The sequence below is a fragment of the Zosterops lateralis genome, assembly GCF_965231275.1.
Source record: "Zosterops lateralis genome assembly, chromosome: 13".
NCBI classification, from domain to species: Eukaryota; Metazoa; Chordata; class Aves; order Passeriformes; family Zosteropidae; genus Zosterops; species Zosterops lateralis.
The window spans coordinates 10,805,482-10,823,724 of record NC_139773.1 but is presented as its reverse complement, the minus strand read 5'-3'; the positions used below and the strand labels follow the sequence as shown (position 1 = coordinate 10,823,724).

The 18,243-nt window shown below is 42.9% G+C and overlaps 2 protein-coding genes across 4 annotated transcripts in view; one reads left to right on the top strand and one right to left on the bottom strand.

Annotated features, from left to right (window-relative positions):
• Positions 1-18,243, bottom strand: part of RAMAC (RNA guanine-7 methyltransferase activating subunit) — a gene marked incomplete at its 5' end in the record, with an annotated part of 125,048 nt that overhangs the window by 103,518 nt on the left and 3,287 nt on the right. The gene's annotated exons all lie outside the window — the stretch shown is intronic.
• FSD2 (fibronectin type III and SPRY domain containing 2) lies at positions 1,521-18,149 on the top strand. Of its 3 annotated transcripts, none has more exons than XM_083871362.1 (13): positions 1,521-2,217; positions 4,188-4,986; positions 5,064-5,159; positions 6,212-6,445; positions 7,669-7,691; positions 8,271-8,392; positions 9,403-9,558; positions 10,371-10,505; positions 11,243-11,396; positions 11,772-11,905; positions 13,474-13,606; positions 15,740-15,916; positions 16,614-18,149. In XM_083871362.1, the coding sequence occupies exons 2-13, from the start codon at positions 4,228-4,230 to the stop codon at positions 16,864-16,866; spliced, it is 2,376 nt and encodes a 791-aa protein (XP_083727488.1). In that variant the 5' UTR covers positions 1,521-2,217; positions 4,188-4,227; the 3' UTR covers positions 16,867-18,149. The 3 variants fall into 3 exon arrangements, with proteins under 3 accessions (XP_083727488.1, XP_083727489.1, XP_083727490.1); XM_083871363.1 differs by having other exon boundaries at positions 1,521-2,229; XM_083871364.1 differs by lacking the exon at positions 1,521-2,217 and adding an exon at positions 2,238-2,528.

The window sequence follows — 18,243 nt, the reverse complement described above, 5'->3', positions numbered from 1 at the left end:
GGGCGGGGCCAGGGCGGCCCTCACGGCGGGCGTGGAAAATTAAACAGGGCGATAGTAAAAGGAGCGGGAGGGGCGGCCCCGGGAAAGGCCCTTTGTCATAGGGTCATGGAGTGGGATGGGACGGGACGGGACGGGACGGGACCCCGAAGAGCGTTCTGCCCTCTGCCATGGGCACGGGCTCCTTCCACCAGGCCAGATTGCTCAGAGCTCCATCCAGCCTGGCCTCGAGCACCTTCAGGGATGGGGCATCCACACCTTCCCTGGGCAACCAGTGACAAGGCCTCACCAACCTCACAGTAAAGAATTTCCTCCCAATATGTGACCTGAAACTACTCTCAGTTTGGATCCGTTCCCCCTTGTCCTGTCAATACATGCTCTTGCATGGGGAAAGCTCTGTGAAATAGGCCGCTATTCCTGTGAGGAGTGGTGGGCAGGGAGCACAGGACACACAGCGTCGTGTTTGAGACACTGCCTGAGGGGCGAATTTACTCCCAGTCATCATTCCTATGGTCCTCACAAAAGTCCGTGAGTTGTTGCTTTCTCCAAAGCCAGGCAAACCACACATTCTTTCCTCACGCTGCCCTGAGCCAGCACTCGAGCCCTGGGGCCCTGTGCCCACAAACAGCCAGAGGGTGCTTGTCCTGACACCAGCTCAGCCCCGAGGTCACTGTGTTTTGTATAAACGCCACCCAAACACTGCCTCACAGGCACCGAGGGTCACAAAGAGCAGCGGGGTGATTGCACAAGAGCAGCGCCACTGCTCTCTTATTCTGCCCCGTGTCCAAGGCAGAATGTAATTCACTATCCACCAAATGTTATATTCCGGTCTTTGGTGGCAAAGCTGACACTGCTAATTTTTTGAGAAATTAGGGCCTACAAGATAGCATAACTTAACACAAAGCAAAAGTAAGCTCTCATTTGAAAAATTAATCAAATCTGTCAGACAGCATAAATGTTAACGTTTCAGCAAGGGCTGCATCACTTATGTGAAAACACTTCTGCTCTAATCTCACAGAGGATAGAAGCACTGTTAGCGGTAATGAGATCGTGCCTACATGGGCAATTAACTTGTGATTCCTCACTGAACAGCAAACAATTGCACTGCTAGAAAAGTGAGGAAATGACACCAAGATAATTGGAAAAGAAGAAAAAAGCAGAGCTGTGTCAAGATCTAATAGACATTGTCCCTTGTGGTGTCCCCTGAGCTCAAGCCATATATAATACAGCATTCTCAAACGTGCTTAAAAATCTACTGCTGGCAGGGCTGCCATGGTAGCGTGTTCACAGCAGCCTGTGTGTGCTGGGCAGCTGTGGGTTTGAGCAGATTCACAAAGCTCAAGTGGTTACAGCAGTCACAATAATTGTGGTAATACACAGCCTGGTTTTTATCAGGTCGACCCCTACTGAGCACAGACTGAGGGAATATGTTTCTGTTAGAACTTCCTTAGCAGGCCATTGTCCGCTGTCTTCACTATAATTAGCTTTCCAGAGGTCTGATGTACACACACAGGGTGAGGATTTATGGATATGTATAAGAAGCACATGCAACAGTGTAATTTTTTTTTCTAAATTCTAAATTTTCTCTCTTTTTTTCCTAATATAGGATCATGATTTCAACTCAGCCCCATAGAAAAGCTCCTGCTAATTTGAGAGAGGACTTTACTAGTAAGTGTTTGCAAAGAACAGAACAGGTACTTCCATTAAGTTGTGCAACTCTGTAAATACATGTCCAGCCGTGTGAGTTGTTTGTACATTTTGTGTATCCCACACAAGATACTCTGCCTAACACCCCAGCCTTGGAAATCACACCCAGAGGCAATGAATGCACTCGGCAGTGTTTATTAATACCACCTCCAAAAGTGAGAGGCACTCTGGCTTTAGTGAGGGCTCTCTGTAACTGTTCTAAGTACTTCAGATCCAGGAATCAACCTTCAGAGGCTGTTCTCAGTGTGTGACATTCATCCTGGTGACACTCAAGTAGCACACTGCTGAAGGACAGCCGGGGCACATCTATATTTGTGCCATTGCTCATTGCTGGCATGCCCCTATCTGAGCAAAGAGGCAGGGTAAGGTTACTGCAATAAGTCTTCCAACTGCAGTTATAGGAAAGTGGCAAGGAATTGCTTTCCTGTGAATTAATTTTTACTAGGGGGAATAGAAGTTAACTTTGATGCCATCTGAGCTATCAGAAGAATTTATGACGTCATAAGATAGAAGGCAAGTTTTTAGGTAGTAACATTCTTTGTTGTGTATTTACGATAACTGACGGTCACGGATCTAAATGTGCTTCATGTAATTTTATCTGTGCCTGCAAAGCAAGCAAACACTGAGCAATCATCTGAAAATCTTATTTAGGCAGCAGGATTGCAGACAAGCTTAATTATGCTCATTTTAATTTATTTCATTTCATTTTGGTAGGAAAAATAAATGTTAATTCACTTTTCTAATTAGTAGTAGCTTCTAAAGCAAGCCTTATTGTTTTAATTATGGGGGAAAAAGTCTTTGCGGGAGCCAGACAACATTTTCTGGTATGTGTTAAGACCTTTTCTCTGTTTAAAATGTTAGAATTTGCATGATTTATTTTATTGCCTTTAGCATAAATAGTATTTCTGCCTAACTTCAGTGTTTTTGTCTGTAGTAGGATATTGCTGGCTGTAGAATCCACACCCATGTCTGCAGTGCCAGAAGACAAATGATGAACTTCTGTGTGGGTTTTCTTACAGATCTGTAGGGCTGGACTCAGCCAGAGATATAAAACCAGAGAGTGCAAAATGTCTCAGTATTTTTCACTGGTTTGGGAAATTGCTTTCTACTAAGTCACTGATTGTGTTGACTCTGTTAGCTAAGCATTTCTCAGGAAAATTAGTAAAATATTGATGAAATAAATTTGAGGTAATAGCAACTATTCAAAATTAAAAAGACCATAAATAGTAGTTTGAAAGCAAACTTATGTGAAAGCTTATCCAGAAGCTCTGGTAACATTGATGTCTGACTGATCTTTTGGCTTTTTTTCTTCTGTAAGAAAGTGATTTTAAAGTTTTCATGTGCTTCACTTACCTAGGACTAGATGAACCTACAGGTTAATTGATATAAAGCTGAAATCTTTCAATGAAATCTTTTGCTTGTGGTACTAAACTGCTGATAAAATTGATCTGAGTAGTTTTGTAGCTATGATTCCATTCATGCTGGTGAGCAGTGGAGGGCTGTGTGGACATTTCAGCTCAGAGAGAGCTCTGACTCTGTACTGGCATTATTTCACTGCTGTTAATACAGGCTGGTTGGGAAGAGTGGGCTTGGGGAATCAGCATTAAAATTGCCTTTGCACTTTTAATGTTGTCCCACGTGCATCTGCTTTATCATACAGCTTTGCATGTCATCTGCACATGCTCTGTTCACACCTCCCTCCTTGCACAGAATAGACAAAATGTGCAAGGTTTGAGTCAGAGCAGGCATCTCTCAGTCCAGAGGTCGATGGCCTACCTTTCTCCCTAGTTACTGGATGCTTTGTAGGTTAAAATGTATGTTTTCCACAGCACATGAGAAGCCCCAAAGGGCAATATGTTTTCTCTGTGGTATTTTTTAGAAAAGACCCAAGACCTGGACTCAAGTTTCAGTATTAAGAACAGCAACTTGAAAAATACAGAACAGGACTTTTCAGGGAATTTTCTAGCGTGTTCTGTGGCATCAGTGGTCACAACAGAGGACATTCTACATTATGCCTGACTGACAGTTCAGAAAACATGCTTGACAGCAGCTGAAGGGTGAACAGGCTTCAAACCAGGCCACTTCCAATTGCACAGAACAGCACTAACTGTGCCTGAAGGACATTCACAGTGTTGATCTGAGGACAGGACTACTCCACAGTTTGGAAATCAAGGACAGGACTAGTCCACAGTTTGGAAATCAGGCATCAGGGTCATAGATGAGGTATTCAGAGAAGAGGATGCACACCAGAGACAGCTCTCTGCTGTGCTTTGCACTGAGGTGGGCAGAAAACAAGCTTCCTGTGGCTTCCCTTCAGAAGCTTCACTTAGGGAGCAAAGCTAGTAACTTTGGTCTCTCCCATCCCTACCTCCAGGACCTGAGCAGTCCTCAGCCAAATCTATTCTATCTATATACTTTTAAGCCAGAAAAACTCAATTCTGATATCTAATATGTAGCTAAAGATCTTTCTTATCTTTTACAAGCTTGAGACTCATCATCTCAAAAGCCTCCCTGAGGACACCAATGTCATCCAGATCTGGCAGCACGAGAGACTATGAGACTAGTGGCCAGTCACGCGATCATTCGGCTTCCCCACCAGTCCCAGAGTCTAGTGACACTGAGACTGAAGGTTTGATATTTTATCACATGGATCTTTATGGATCAAAGGACAGATTTGATATCTTTCCTGAAGAGCTCTCTGGTCGAGGAGACAGATCTCTGGGGGATACGAGAAGGGATTCTGCATTGAGTAGTAAAAAAGTTCAGCGACCACAAGAAGTTGGCTATGACTTGGAAAAGGAGGTTGCAGAGCTGGCTAAGATGTATGGACTTGATGAGGATAGAGAAAAAGATCTTGAGTTTCTTGGAGGACATCTGGAGAAGGTGGAGAGCAGACGGCCACCTGCTCGCACAGAAAAAGCAGCATCAGAGGGCTCCATATATAACACATCAAAAAGCAGCTCTTCAGTGAAAGATCCAAGTCAAAGCACAAAGCAACAAGGACTTCCTGATGAGGCTTCTCAAGGTGAAAATCAGAGCAAAGCCAGAGCAGATGATGAGGCTGAAAGCAACATATGGTCCACAGGGGGGCTAAGCAGTGGTGGCATGTCAGATGAGTGGAACAGTCAGGCTGTCAGTGAGGAGGAGGAGGAGGAAGAGGAAGACGCAGCAGATATTTTTTGTTCTACCTGCAAGATACCAATCCGAGCTTTCGACAAACTGTTTGGTGAACACAAGGATCATGAGGTTGCTCAGCTCCCCAGTGCTGTGGAAAGTGAAAAGGTGAGAGTAACACAGGTGTACTGTGGTGCCTCTAAAACAGTCTTCAGACAGTAAGAATCACACTAGGTGTTTTGTAGGAGGAGATCCATAAAAACATGTGCAAATTGGAAGAACAGATTGCTCAGATGGAAAATGTTGCCAGCCATTTGGAGGAGATCTTCATCACTGTGGAGGTAACTCATTTTCTCTTGGGCTAACTTTACGGTGGTGAGGTTAAACAGTTTTGACATTCATAGTGTTCCATTGTTAATGAGGTACTTACAGTAATAGAGCACAGAGTTATCTTGAGGTTTGTCTAGACTGAAGTACTCAGGAAAATTAATCCTAAAGATTTTTTTTTAAGTGGGCTAGTAAAACCACATTTATAATTTGCACAGAAATTTGCATTCAGAAATAAAGTGACACCCACTCAGGTCATCTTAGTTTTAAATGGCCAGAGAGCTGTGATCTAACTAGTCCATCCAGAGTGCAGCCCTTGTGTCCCCTTGGCTCCATTCACAGAAGTGTCAGATCCAGGCAAATCCTGGGACCAGCTGCTTCAAGCTGATGACTTCAAGAGTTGTGCTCCCACTCGGCTGCTGTCAGCTTGGCTCTAGGGGAAGGAGATCAGCTGGCAGCAAGTTCAAACTGAAGCAATAACTCAAGGCTCTACAGTCTTTTCTCTCCTGCATGTGGCACAGAGGGACATTGGTGCCTGAACAGTGGGCAGCTGCTGGCAGTAAAGACTTGCCTGCTCCTTAAATCTTCCATCCTAATGCTTTCTCCAGCTGTGAAGGAGGATACCAGCATTAGCTGCCCAGCTCCCTCAGCACAAATCCATGGATCCCACTGAGTTGCCATGGTTTCTCTCATGGAAGGATGTGCTTGACTGTGTTGGTGGTAATGCTTGTGAGATTATGGCTAGGATATATCCTAGTTGTGCTCCCTGGGTTTAGGTTGCCTTAAGTCATTGTTCTTGTAATTTCTGTTGCTCTTATGTCTGGAACAAAATCCAACAGTTTTGTGCTTTGGTGGGGGTGAATTATCAGAGTAAACCCCTAAAAATGGACATAAGTCAAATTACAGCTTCTGTGTACTGGTACTGCATTCTAGTTTTGTGAATTAAATCATGACATATTACCTCTATGGTAAGGAGAAGTTTAGGCATACCAGAGTAGGATTTTCCTCTGCATGACCTGTGGATCAGGCTTGTTGCCAAGGTACAAATACCTCAAATACCTTGCAGGAAAATTTTGGGAGGCAGGAGGAGAACTTTGAGGTGCATTACAACGATGCAGTGCAAGTGCTTGCTCAGAAGTATGAAGAGCAGCTGGAAGCACTGGGAGAAGAGAAGAGGCAGAAGCTGGAAGCTCTGTATGAGCAGCTGGTCAATTGTGGGAAACATCTTGACACCTGCAAAGAGCTGACAGATGAAACCCAGGAGCTTTTCCTGGAAAATGACAAAGCTGAATTCATGAAGGTAAAGAGCTTTAACTGTCAAAGTGCTTTTGGCTGCTTGCAAGTAGTCCCCATTTGAGAAGTCCCAAGCAGCCTTATTGCTAGGGAGAATTTGGGATGCTCAGTCCGTGGTGCTGTCACTCCTCCAGGTGCTTGGCATGGTGGCATTGACTTAGTAGGGCAACAGAGTAGGGGGGGAAATGCAGAAGCAGATTTGTAATTTGGATGCTCATTGATTTGTGAGTCACACTGGGGTTCAGAGAGAAGATATCTTGCTGAAATGCTTATCTGGGAAAACTCTGGAAGCACTTAGTGTTCCTTGCCTTGTGCAGGCTCAGCTCTCTTGTCTATTCTGGGCTCACAGCAGGCAGGCTGATGTAATCACTTAGGAAGATGTTTCCTTTTCTTGCTCATTTTGGAGGAAAGTTCAGCTGAAATATGTCAAGAGCTCCTGCATAATGATGGATGAAATCCCACTCTTGAGGTGGTGTCAAGAAGGTATTTTTCTTTGGCGGGTAGAGAAATAATTGGAAAAAAATCAGAATTTTCACTGATGATGAGTGACTGCTCTCACCTGAGGTGTCCTGTGACTAAGGTGGGTGGGAGGATTTCTGTAGCACAGCAACAGTAGTTTCTGAACTGGACAACAAATAAATCTCATAACAGCTCCAGTGGGTCAGTTTGCTGTGACTCCAACCTGCTGAGTTCTTCACATGAGCTGACTTTTCCCATTCCTCTGCATCTCTGGAATAAACTTATTTTTTCCTTAGCTTGTAAACAGTTTTACATTGCCCCTAAGAACCATTATTCATCAAGAAATGAATGTTGGTCTTGAGCTTCCAGCTGCCTGGGACTGTTACAGCTGTCCTCCAGTTCCATGCACTGCTCAGACTCCTTCCAGCACAGATAATTTCACTGAGTTCCTTTGCCCAGCTGACTTTGGTTTTAGTTTGTGAGGGATCTGTTGGCACTTTGGACAACCAAGGGAGGAATTAGTCTAAAGTCTAGATGGGCAGGCACAGATGACTACCTGATATTGCTCATTGTCTTACTGTAAATTCAGCCAAGATCTGTTCATAGACTGAATAAAAAGGACTGGCTTTCTCAACCAGAGTTGGTTGAGAGCCAATTACTTCACCCCAAGGGCTGCATTTGGGACAATTTGTACAAGACAGGCCAACAGCATGGTGTAGTCTGACTCTGGACTTTTCTACCTCTAACACATTCTCTTTTTTTTTCCAACAGGCAGCAGTAACCATGGTTGACAGGTAGTATCACAGTCTGGGAATTTTTGTCACATTTCTTCCTGCTAATTGGACAGGTTATTGGAGATGCTTGCATGTTCTGGACTTTGTTCAGGCACACAAATGTTGTCTAAGCCCACTAGAGCTATTGAAATATTTAGTATTTTGGTTTTAAAGTGTATCAGAAAAAGTTGCTCTAAGAAAGTTAACACTCAACACTTGTTTGGATCCAATTTCAAGAAATCTTAAAGGAGAGTTAGAGCCTAAATAAATCAGTGTTTTCAGCTTAGTCATAAGGAACTAATTTCACTGAGAAACAGGATTGCTAAAGCTCTTGAAAGAAACACTCTGGATCCAAATGAGACTAAAACTGAGCTCCCTAAATATACTGTAACAGGCTTATTTATGCATTAATATAGTGATCTTGAAGTTATAGGCACAAGGAGGCTGAGCTTGTACAGCTATGAAAATGGTGTTTTAAGGAAATAGAAGTTAATTTGGAGTCTGCTGTTCTTTTTGTCTTACAAATGAGCATCATAGACAGATATTCCCAATGCTATGGCACTTCCAGTTAGACATTATTTTTTTCCCCTACAATTACAGGCTGGAAGAATTCTTAAAGAAAGAAGTGGATTTAGAGCTTTCAACACTGCCAGACTTTGAAGAGCGGGTCATAGATGTCTCTGAAGTTGAACAACTAATGAACTCCATTAATGCTATTCCAGGTAGTCTTCCTAACTGATCACTATTTCACACCTATTTACATTTAAGTAAGGATATGTATTAAACATTACCTTTTTTAAAAGAGATCTGCAAAGGCAGAATTAACTTCTCCCTAGTTTTCCTTCTAGCTCTTTTGTTATTTGCCTATATATACAGAGACAGCAGAATATATTTTTGGATTTTTCTTTTCCATTTGTTTTCAATATAAAATTACCAGAATTACTGTTAAATTGGGACTTCCTTGGGTTTTGATGGATGATTTCCTAAAAGACTTATGAAGATTACCCCCTTCTGTTGAGGGATCAGGCATGCTTAGTCAGTGATAACTTGTCTTACCTGGTAGTTGCTTGAACAAAATAGAGATGAACCCCAGACTGCTTTAAATAACTTACACAGCTTCTCTTGATAAACAGATTTCAGTGACTTATTCCTCTGCTATTTAGCAAGCAATTTTCCCCCTCATAATCCACAGGAAACAGCACAATGGAAACAAATTTTGAATAACTAAAAAAAGGGCCCAAATTTAAAATCTTTTCTGGTGCATCACAAATGGTGAGAAAGAACATTATTCTTTTTTTTACACTCAGTACTGTGTTTTCTTAATATAAAACAGCATTTGGTACTTGTTTGCTTGTGCTGATGCCCCCCTGTTGTACAGCTTTTCCCTGATCCCCAGGGTGGCTGGCAGCAGTGCTGGCATGGCAGATGTTGGGCTCACTGGAACAGCCCTCAGAGCAGGGGAGGCTGAGTTTACAGAGGAGGGGTTGGCGGAGGCTTATTCATTTTGTTGTTTTGACTTTGATTTGAAGCAAGACTAGTTCTCACACACCAGTGACCTGATTACTATCTGCAACTGTTTACAGAGTCAGCTCCTGACTTTCCTCCACGTGGGAGGAATGGAGGAATATGACCCTATTCAGTGCCAAGGCTTTGTGCAAACACCTTTGTGAGAGGAGAGGTACAACAAACCACGATTATACATTCAAAAATTGACCTGTTTTTCCCTTTGCAGCTCCTTGTGCCCCTATGATAAATCCCCAGGCTCCCAATGCAGCCACTGGCACCTCACTGAGGGTTTGCTGGGGCCTCTTCTCAGATGACACTGTGGAGTGCTACCAGCTGTGCTACAAACCAGTGAGCAACGAGAGGCACAGTGATGAGCAGGCAGGTAAGGAGGCCTGGGGCCAAGGGCACACCTCAGCCCATTGGCAAAAACAGACAGCCTCTGCATGTCTTGTGCATTCTGTCTGCCACCAAAATGGCAGATGTCATATCTGCCATCACCATCTGCTTTGTCCCTCTTCCCCTGCCAGGTCTGCCATGCTGCCAGCTGCAGCAGGACCCATCACAGGAGCAAAGACAGGACATGGCAGCAGCAGGGATAGCAGGAATGGGAAGGGGACAGTGGATGAAGTCACAAGGATTTCTGGAGGGTGGACACTGCAATAGAACACACGTGCTGCATCCATGACAAAGCACAGTGTTTTTAAAGAGCAAATCATCATATCATCAGCATTCCCACTGAAACCCCCAGATGATTTTATAGCATATCTTAGTGCTAATAATAGGCTGTGACTCCCTAATATGCACAGGCACACAAAGAACAAGAACCACAGAACCAAAATGCCCCAGCCTTGTGACAAAACTGCCTTTGCTAATACTGTTGTTGCAGAACCTTCAAAAGTGGAAGCTAGTAGAGTGCCAGTGGCCAGTTGAGTAAGAAAAGCAGAAACTATCCAAATTTTATAAGATGAGGAACAAAAAATGAGCAGTAAAATAGCTTCAGCTCTTGTCCCATCTGATTTACGCTGCTTTAGAGGAAGGCATCCTGAAACTGCCTGATCAAAGGGTGTTGAGCACAAGGAGCTCTCTTGAACTCAGCGCCCAAAACAATCCACCCCAACTTTACTGTGTGATGCAGCCTTGGGGAAGAGTGGGGAACTGTGAGGCACTGTAAATACTTTGTTGTTGTCATTTCAGAGCACACACTAAAAGTCAAAGAAACATACTGCACCATTACTGATCTGTTGCCAAACACACAGTATGAATTTTGGGTCAGTGCTTTAAATGCCTCCGGTATCAGTCCACCAAGTGAAAGAGCAGTTTACGTAACAGGTAAAAATATTTTATTCATATGAGTTTCTAACCTTCATAGTGAAATTCAAAATCATATCTGAATTTTATGTCACTTATGCTTTCTGGGCACTTTCTTTCTTTTGATGCAAGCCTACTGACTGCATGGAATTCCCTACTTTTATTTAGAGAGCCCATCATGACAACTGTCCCTTTTTTAGAGTGGAAAAAAAAAAAGGCAGAGAGACAAAATGACATTTAAATACAAGTATGTATACTAGCTGTTAATAAAGTTCAAGTTTCCTGGTTATGCCAGACGAATCCCAGCTCTCCTTTTATTGGTCTATAGACACTTTGTAGATTCACCTGTTATGCTGTTCTTGTTAACAGCAGTTCAGTCTAGGACACTGAAGTCCTGACATCAGATCAAACAAGTCAGTGTGAGACCTTCAAGTGCTTGTTCCAGATGTCTTTGACATCTCAGAGCAGAGATGCACCTTTATGACAAAGATAAAACTAATGATAGAAAACAGTTGTGTAATCAGTCTTTATGTTCCTTCTCTGTTTAATTCTCTTGGGACCTTTATAGTCTAAACGAAGTCTTTAAATAGCACTGTTAATCACTCTACCTGCTGTTTACTGTCCATTGGGGAAGCAGGTTTCTTTAACTATATAGTATTAGTAAACAACATTTTTCTATTTTTTTTTGCCTTTAAAGCATGTTGTTTGCAAACATTTTCAAGCAACAGCTTAGAATTGTTCTTTTGCCTCCTTTTTAGCTCCTTCACCACCTACCATAAAGAATAAAAAGATCCGAAGCTGTGAAAATGCAGCACTGGTGTGCTGGGAATCCAGAGACATTAATCCTGTTGATTCTTACACAGTTGAATTGTCCAAGCTGATAGATGAAGAAAATGATGATATTATTACTGAGTGAGTTACTCTTCTATTGAGCCCATGACCTGTAGAGATGAAACCATTTCAGTCGTGTGGCATCAGATGGGACCCATGACCTTCTGGTGAATTTACATTTACAACCAATCCTCTTAGTAAAATTAGTCATAAAATGTTAATCAAAAATTACTATATGAGAATTATGGGTATGGGAAAAGGGCAGAAGCAAATGTAAAATTCTGCAGTCTGTCACAATCTTTCTCTCTGCTACTGACAACTGTACAAGGTAAAAGGTTGTTGATTGGTTATAAGACAAGTTGAAGTGTAATTTCTTCTTTGTTGCTCAGAAAAATAATTTCAAAGACCTACCTTTGTTTTCTACCCTACCATTTTCCATGGATTTGTTTTCTGTAGATCTATTGTTGGGATCCCTAACTGTGAAGTCCTAATTCACCTCCAGCCAACACAAAAGTATCATGTCCGTGTCAGAGCCCAAAACCTGGGTGGCTCCAGTGAAAGAAGTGAACCTGTCCTGATACACACCACAGGTACTGTACAGCTTGGAACAACTTCAGCAGCCTACTGTAGCATCTATTCTCTTAACAGAAAGATTCCTGCTGGTTTCAATGGCCTCTGGACCAAGTCTTAATCTCTTACATCTAATTACACACCTGGTAACCTTTTAGGAATGAAAAAAACCAACTTGTAACAATAAGTGCATTGCTTTAGCTCTGTAATTTATATTTTTGCCCTCTGGTACATTTGATGCTTGAAAGTTACTAATTTCTAAACATTTTAAAAGACAGTGTCAACTCAATGCCCACATATTGCCAGCCTGCAAAGTACTGACACAACAATGAGGAAAGTTGTAGTGTGATTTTACTTCAGAAATTACCATATAATGAAGCTGCTGCTGGAAATCATGGCTGAGACAGCACTTTCTAGAACCATTTAGAAGACATGAGTGCTCACCTTCATCACTGCTGCAATCAAACTGCAACTTCATTGCTCATCTCAAATCTCCCAGACCCCTCACGGATGTGTTCACACATTATCTATGTCTCTTTCTGCACTTATCTGCTGTGAGACATTTGAAAATTGTATTTATTCAGCAAGATGACCACACAAAGTTACGTTTCATTAAAAAACCTGTCTGCCACACAGCAGTGACACCACAGAAAAGAAATGCTCATCCTTAAATCCCTGGAGAGGAAGGCTGTCACTGTGTTACCATTGTTTGTGTGTATTCCAACTGCTTAAATCAAACCCAATATTTGAAATTGCCCATTCTGTTTGCACAGCATGTGTTTGTTTTCAGCAGCACATGCCTGTAATTGCCCTGTCATTGTTTGTATTGTATTTGCAATGAAGTAACTTGCAGTTTGATTATAATGATTTCATTTGGGATTACCATGGGGAGATTTATCTTCTCGGAGTCTACATTATGCAAACAGCTGATGCAAATTGATCTGTCAGCTGCAAGAACCCACCTCCAACACTGTGAATAGCCTTTGATCCTTTCTGGGGTGGATAAACAAGCACCAACTACAAACAGCAGCTGTGCCAATAGTGGCTGCTCCTCAGGCCTCAGTGTGTCAGACCTGCTCTGTGAAGTGTCCCCAGGAAGAAAGGCAGAAGCATTTTTATCCTGGGCTGGACTTACCTCTCTGAGGGCTGGTCTGACAAGAGAGGTGCTGAAGCATGAGGGAACCTTTTCTTCAAACTGCCCAGCATTTATGTGGAGGAGTGAGGCCATCTCATTTCAGTGAATAAAAATAGATTACTTGAAACCAGACAGTCTATTGCAGGGAGGACCCCTCATCTCTGAATAGATACTTCCTGCACAATGCCTGCAGCTTTGAGCCCTGCTAGGGTTCAAAACCAGGCTAAATCCACTGCTTTTTACAAAGCTGAAACTAAACAGTGTTAAGCTGTAAAAGAGCCATTTATTAGAAAAACTTTAAAAATATGATCTTGTCCTCTCAATGTCAGCCACAGATTCGTTCTAGAGCACTGGTGAATCTTTTTGTGGATCCAAACATTTCATCACACCCTTGCTGCAATTCTAATGTTATAAGGAGTTACTGGAGTTATCCTCAGGCATTTTCTCTTGCAGGCACCTGCTTCTACCTTAATGAGGACACAGCCCATCCTTTACTGGCAATTCTAGATGATGGATTTACCATTTCATGTGATGAACTGGAAAACCCAGAGTGTGATCTGCCTGTCTATGATAACAGCTTTACAAGGTATTCAGGGGCATTTCAGTTTCTTTGGTTCTTTTAACAGATGCCAGGAAATGTCTAATGGGGCTTTCAGCAGCTCTGATTAATTTTTTGAGTTGAAATCTCTCTCTCCAGCTGCTCTTTGGAACTTTGAAATTACTGCAAGTTCTTAAATAGGATTACAGATGCAGCAGCCACAATTATGTACAAGCCTACTTATATGTCTGGCACACTGAGCTAAATTTGAACAGGTATTTATGGGCCATAACAAATGCTAAGGAAAGGAGAGGGATCTGAAAACTTATCTCTTGCTGAAAGATATAACTGATACTATTTGGACCAACAGGTATTACTTTCAAAAAAGAAATAGGCCCTTTGCCATTGAAGTGAGAGACTAAGCTTGCCAAAACACATATTTCCAGTCAAAACCACAGAAACATCATATAACCAGGACAGGCATCTGCAGATGCAGGATAATAAAAGTCTACAATTGATTCCCTCCATGGAAATGCAGTGCTACTAGAGGGCTCAGTAGAATAGAGTTGGGAGACTGGTGATCATTTTCATTAAAGCCATCATGGTAATGTTAAATGGGATTTCATCCCACTTCTATGGGATGCTTTTATGTTTCACATAAACAGCCAGAGCTGGCACTCATCTCGTTCAAGGGCTGAGGTTTTGGTACCACTATGAACTTTCACAAATCTCCTTCAAACCAAGATACTGAAACCAAACCAAACCAAGAAAAAAAAAAAAAAAAAAAAAAGCTCCCAAGGAATTCACATGGCAAACTCTTCTGAAGTTTGTGTGGTCTCCTAGGTTGATGTGGGTGATATATTTCCTAACTGCTTCTTCAGGGCAGCTCAGGTTTGCCTTGGTAGCTTTGCAGTTCTCATTATTATGGTCATGTTTTGTTCACAGATGTTTACCCATCCATTTTGCATCATTCCTTTTTTTCTCAAGCTGTAGCAACACAGCCCCTCTGAGTTCTGATTTCAGCAGCCTTTAAGTTGTTCCCAAGACATTTACATGCACTTGCAATGAACTGCACACTTGACTTGATCCAAGCAAGTGCAGCTGCAGAGGCAGAGTACAACTATTATGCTGTGCATGCCCATCCTCACACAACAGGCCCTCCAAATGATGAGTGCAGCTCTCTCTCAGCATTGCCTAGAAGAGCTTAGTGTCTGCCAGCAACATCCTTTTCCTTTGTAACTTAAAACTTTAGACACTGCCAGAGAAACATAAAAGTTGTGTGTGTTTGAAGCCTGCTGTCCCCTTGACAATGACAGCTAATGCATTGTGTATTTTCCTGAGAAAAAGCTGAGATGTAAGCTTACAGGACTCACGTTGCCCTCCTAAGAGTGTTTCAGAAGCATTTGGAGTGGGTTATTTTGCCCAATTTTCTTGCTTTAGAACCTGTATTTTTGCAGACTTGTATCTTCAAAGCACCCAGTTCCTTTGACTTCAAGACTGCGCTGGTAAATCAAGCTGAAGGGTCTCTCTGTAGTACATGGTCTTTGTCTCTACTACCAAACTTTCAAAAGAGTTATTTTCTGCATGGTTCCTATCATACATTTGATGGCCCAGGTACCCAGCATATTACAAGTTCTCCTACAGTGTTCAATTCTTCCTAATCTCTCCAAACAGTGTAGGCAGGTTCCGTCCTCCCCAGCTGCCCCAGGAACTTCATGCTGTTACTGTGCTCAGTTCCTAATGGTGAATGACGTTCAAAACCCTGAGCTTTTTGGAAAGAAAATGCAGAATCTGTAGAGTTTTTCTTTCCCTCCTATGCTGGGGTTCATCAGAACACTCTCTTTTCTAACAAGCATTAACTTTTCCAGAAAACCCAGGCACTATGGGATACTGTTCTCCCTCTTCCTGGAAGCCCAGGGCACTCATTTATACAAAGCTACCCACGAGTAAAAACAGAGCAGGTGTCACAAAGAAACCTGCAGGCTGGGTACCAGTTCCTCAGCGTGGGGATTTCACTGGAGTCAAAAATACACACTGCACTGTTAAGGAGACAGCAGAAGTGGCCTTTTGTTTATTGCTATGTAATGTCCAGGTATATACATACCTGAACATATCTAAACACTGTAAAGAGCATTATAGAGAGGCTCTGCCAAAACACATATTCCTGTCTGTCTCCCACAGATGTATTGCAATCCTGGGCAGTCTGATCCCATTTCCAGGAAAGCATTACTGGGAGGTGGAAGTTGAAGAAGATACAGAGTACAGAACTGGTGTGGCTTTTGAGAACACTCCAAGACATGGTCACCTAGGGGCAAACAACTCATCCTGGTGCATGAGGCACATCATTACACCCTCAAGGTAAGGGCTGTGGAGGCTGCAGGTCTCTGACAGGAACACCTCTTACACCTGCAGGCAGAGCAGCCAGAGATTTTATATCAGCTCAGACCAGGCACCAGGGCCTCTGACATTCCACTGCTGTCACTGTAAACTGCTGTTGGAAGGATACTGGAATGCTTAAGCAAATCCTCACACTTCTTTAGGACGTTTCAGAAGCATTTGGAGCAGGCTATTTTGTTCAACTTCCTTTCTTCAGAACTTGTTTTTGCAGATTTGCATCTTCAAAGCACGCACTTCCCTTGACTCTGAGAGGGTGGTAGTGAATCAAGCTGAAGGGTCTCTTTGGTAAATCATGCAACGAAAAGTCACATTGAAACATGCAGTCGCAGGAACAAATCTGAATAAACTTGGAGTTGCAGAATTTAGCTGTAAAACATTACCAAAACCTCAGTGGGAAGACAGTAATAGATCAATGTAATCCAGAAACTATGTATCAGGCTAAACCCAGCTATACCCAACTGGTTTTGATCTCTGTCCTACCTATGGAAGTATGTCATACCTGCCTGCAGAAATGCCAGCTCCCCTCTTGCCTCAGCTGCACTGCTGGCTCTCCCCTTTGACTCTCATGAGCAGCCTGGGCACCTGTATGCGCAAAGTGCTTCCCTTTGAGAACAGCCAGGTTGCCTTCAGTTCTGTTGTTTATTTTTCTCACCTGCAGGCACAAGTATGAATTCCTGCACAGTGGAATGACACCTGATATCAGAATTACTATACCCCCCAGAAGGATTGGCATCCTGCTAGACTACGAGAACTGCAGACTGTCATTTTTCAATGCAGATCTTGCCCAGCACCTTTACACATTCAACTCACACTTCCAGCATTATGTCCACCCCTGCTTTGCACTGGAAACACCTGGTATCTTAAGGATACATACTGGAATTACAACACCCCCATGGACTGCCCTGCCATAACCTGTGTTCTGCAGCTACCACACCTATGTGTAACCTGCCCTGAGCAATGCCCTCTTTCAGCATTAACTGCTCCATTATACTCCCTACAATCCAGCTGTTTCCCCCTAGTAAGAGCAAGGCGACCCTGACCCAAACCAGCTGCCAAGACTGAGCCCTCAGGAGTTTACATCCTCTTGCAAAAAGGATCTTAGCAAAAAGCCACACATCAGCATCCCAGAATCAGGATGCTGAAATTAGAAATGGATACCATCCTTCTCAGAGGAGATGCTGTCATGACACCGCAGTGGCAGCTGAATCATAGGTTCCCCCAACACCCACCTGAAGCCTAGGGAACTCCCCAATTCCAAAGCAATCGTTAATTCTACTCCCGGGTCTACTCAAGAGCTAAAAACACGAAGAAAAGCAAAAATAGCAAAAGGCATAATCACTGTACAGCTGCAGGAGCTGAAAACACTCCAGCCATGAAGCTGATCTCCGAATCAAGTGTTCTTGCTATGTGAAGTCTGTGACACAAGATAATCAAATACGCCTCCCCTGTGGGTGAACTGTTAGTGCCCACACACCCAGTGAGGCTTCTTGAATACCCAAGCCTGCAGTCCAGTCTCAGATAAAAGTCATTTTTACAGAACGCTTCTCATTCATTCACCCAGGGAAAACAAGATAGGCAGGTTTTTGGAGTGCTTGATTGTCCTTATAGAAAAACCTAAAGCAACATTTTTAGCTGCTTCTTTTTAGCTATGCTCACCTCCACTTGGGTATATCTTGCCTTCACACTCACAGATCTGCTCTCCTTCTCAGCACTGAAGAATTCCACTCCAGTGCTGTGCCCTTGAAGCTTTAGGTGTCCAGTGAGGCTGGAAGGACTCTGGCCCAGCACACAGTTGAGACATCCTTGTTTGGGTTTTATTTCCAGACACCAATCAAGACCAGCCCTGCCTGTCAAGCAGGCTTGGCCAGCTCTGAACAGCCTCATCTATATATGTCAAAACTACCTGAACTCAATCAAGAGTCATTAACACAGAAGCTTTTCCAGAGATTTATTGTACATTCATTACAAAAAACATTAGTTCAAGTTTCCATTCTAGGGAATTGCCAGGAACAAGCAGTGGCCTCTACAATATGCAGGGTCTCTACAAATAAACGCCGCTGGCAAAACTGAAGAGATTTTACATAGAACTGTGTGTCAAAAGCTTGTCTGTTCTTTCTCAAATAGCTTTAAAAAAAGTCTTGCCAAAACAGGCGTTTAGAAACCACAAAAACAGGAGCTGAGTATGTCGGACTGCAGAGATTGGTACCATCTGCTCTTGGATATCTGTTTCAAAAGCCTCAGAAGAAGATGTGTTTAGCTCTACCAGCACAGGGTCATTTCTTACCCTA

Bases quoted from the DNA above. Each gene is read 5' to 3' on its own strand.
- FSD2 (XM_083871362.1), top strand. From the start codon at position 4,228: ATGTCATCCAGATCTGGCAGCACGAGAGACTATGAGACTAGTGGCCAG. The intron at 7,692-8,270 runs GTAGTATCACAG...CTACAATTACAG, and splicing joins GCAGTAACCATGGTTGACAG to GCTGGAAGAATTCTTAAAGA. The intron at 11,397-11,771 runs GTGAGTTACTCT...TGTTTTCTGTAG, and splicing joins AATGATGATATTATTACTGA to ATCTATTGTTGGGATCCCTA.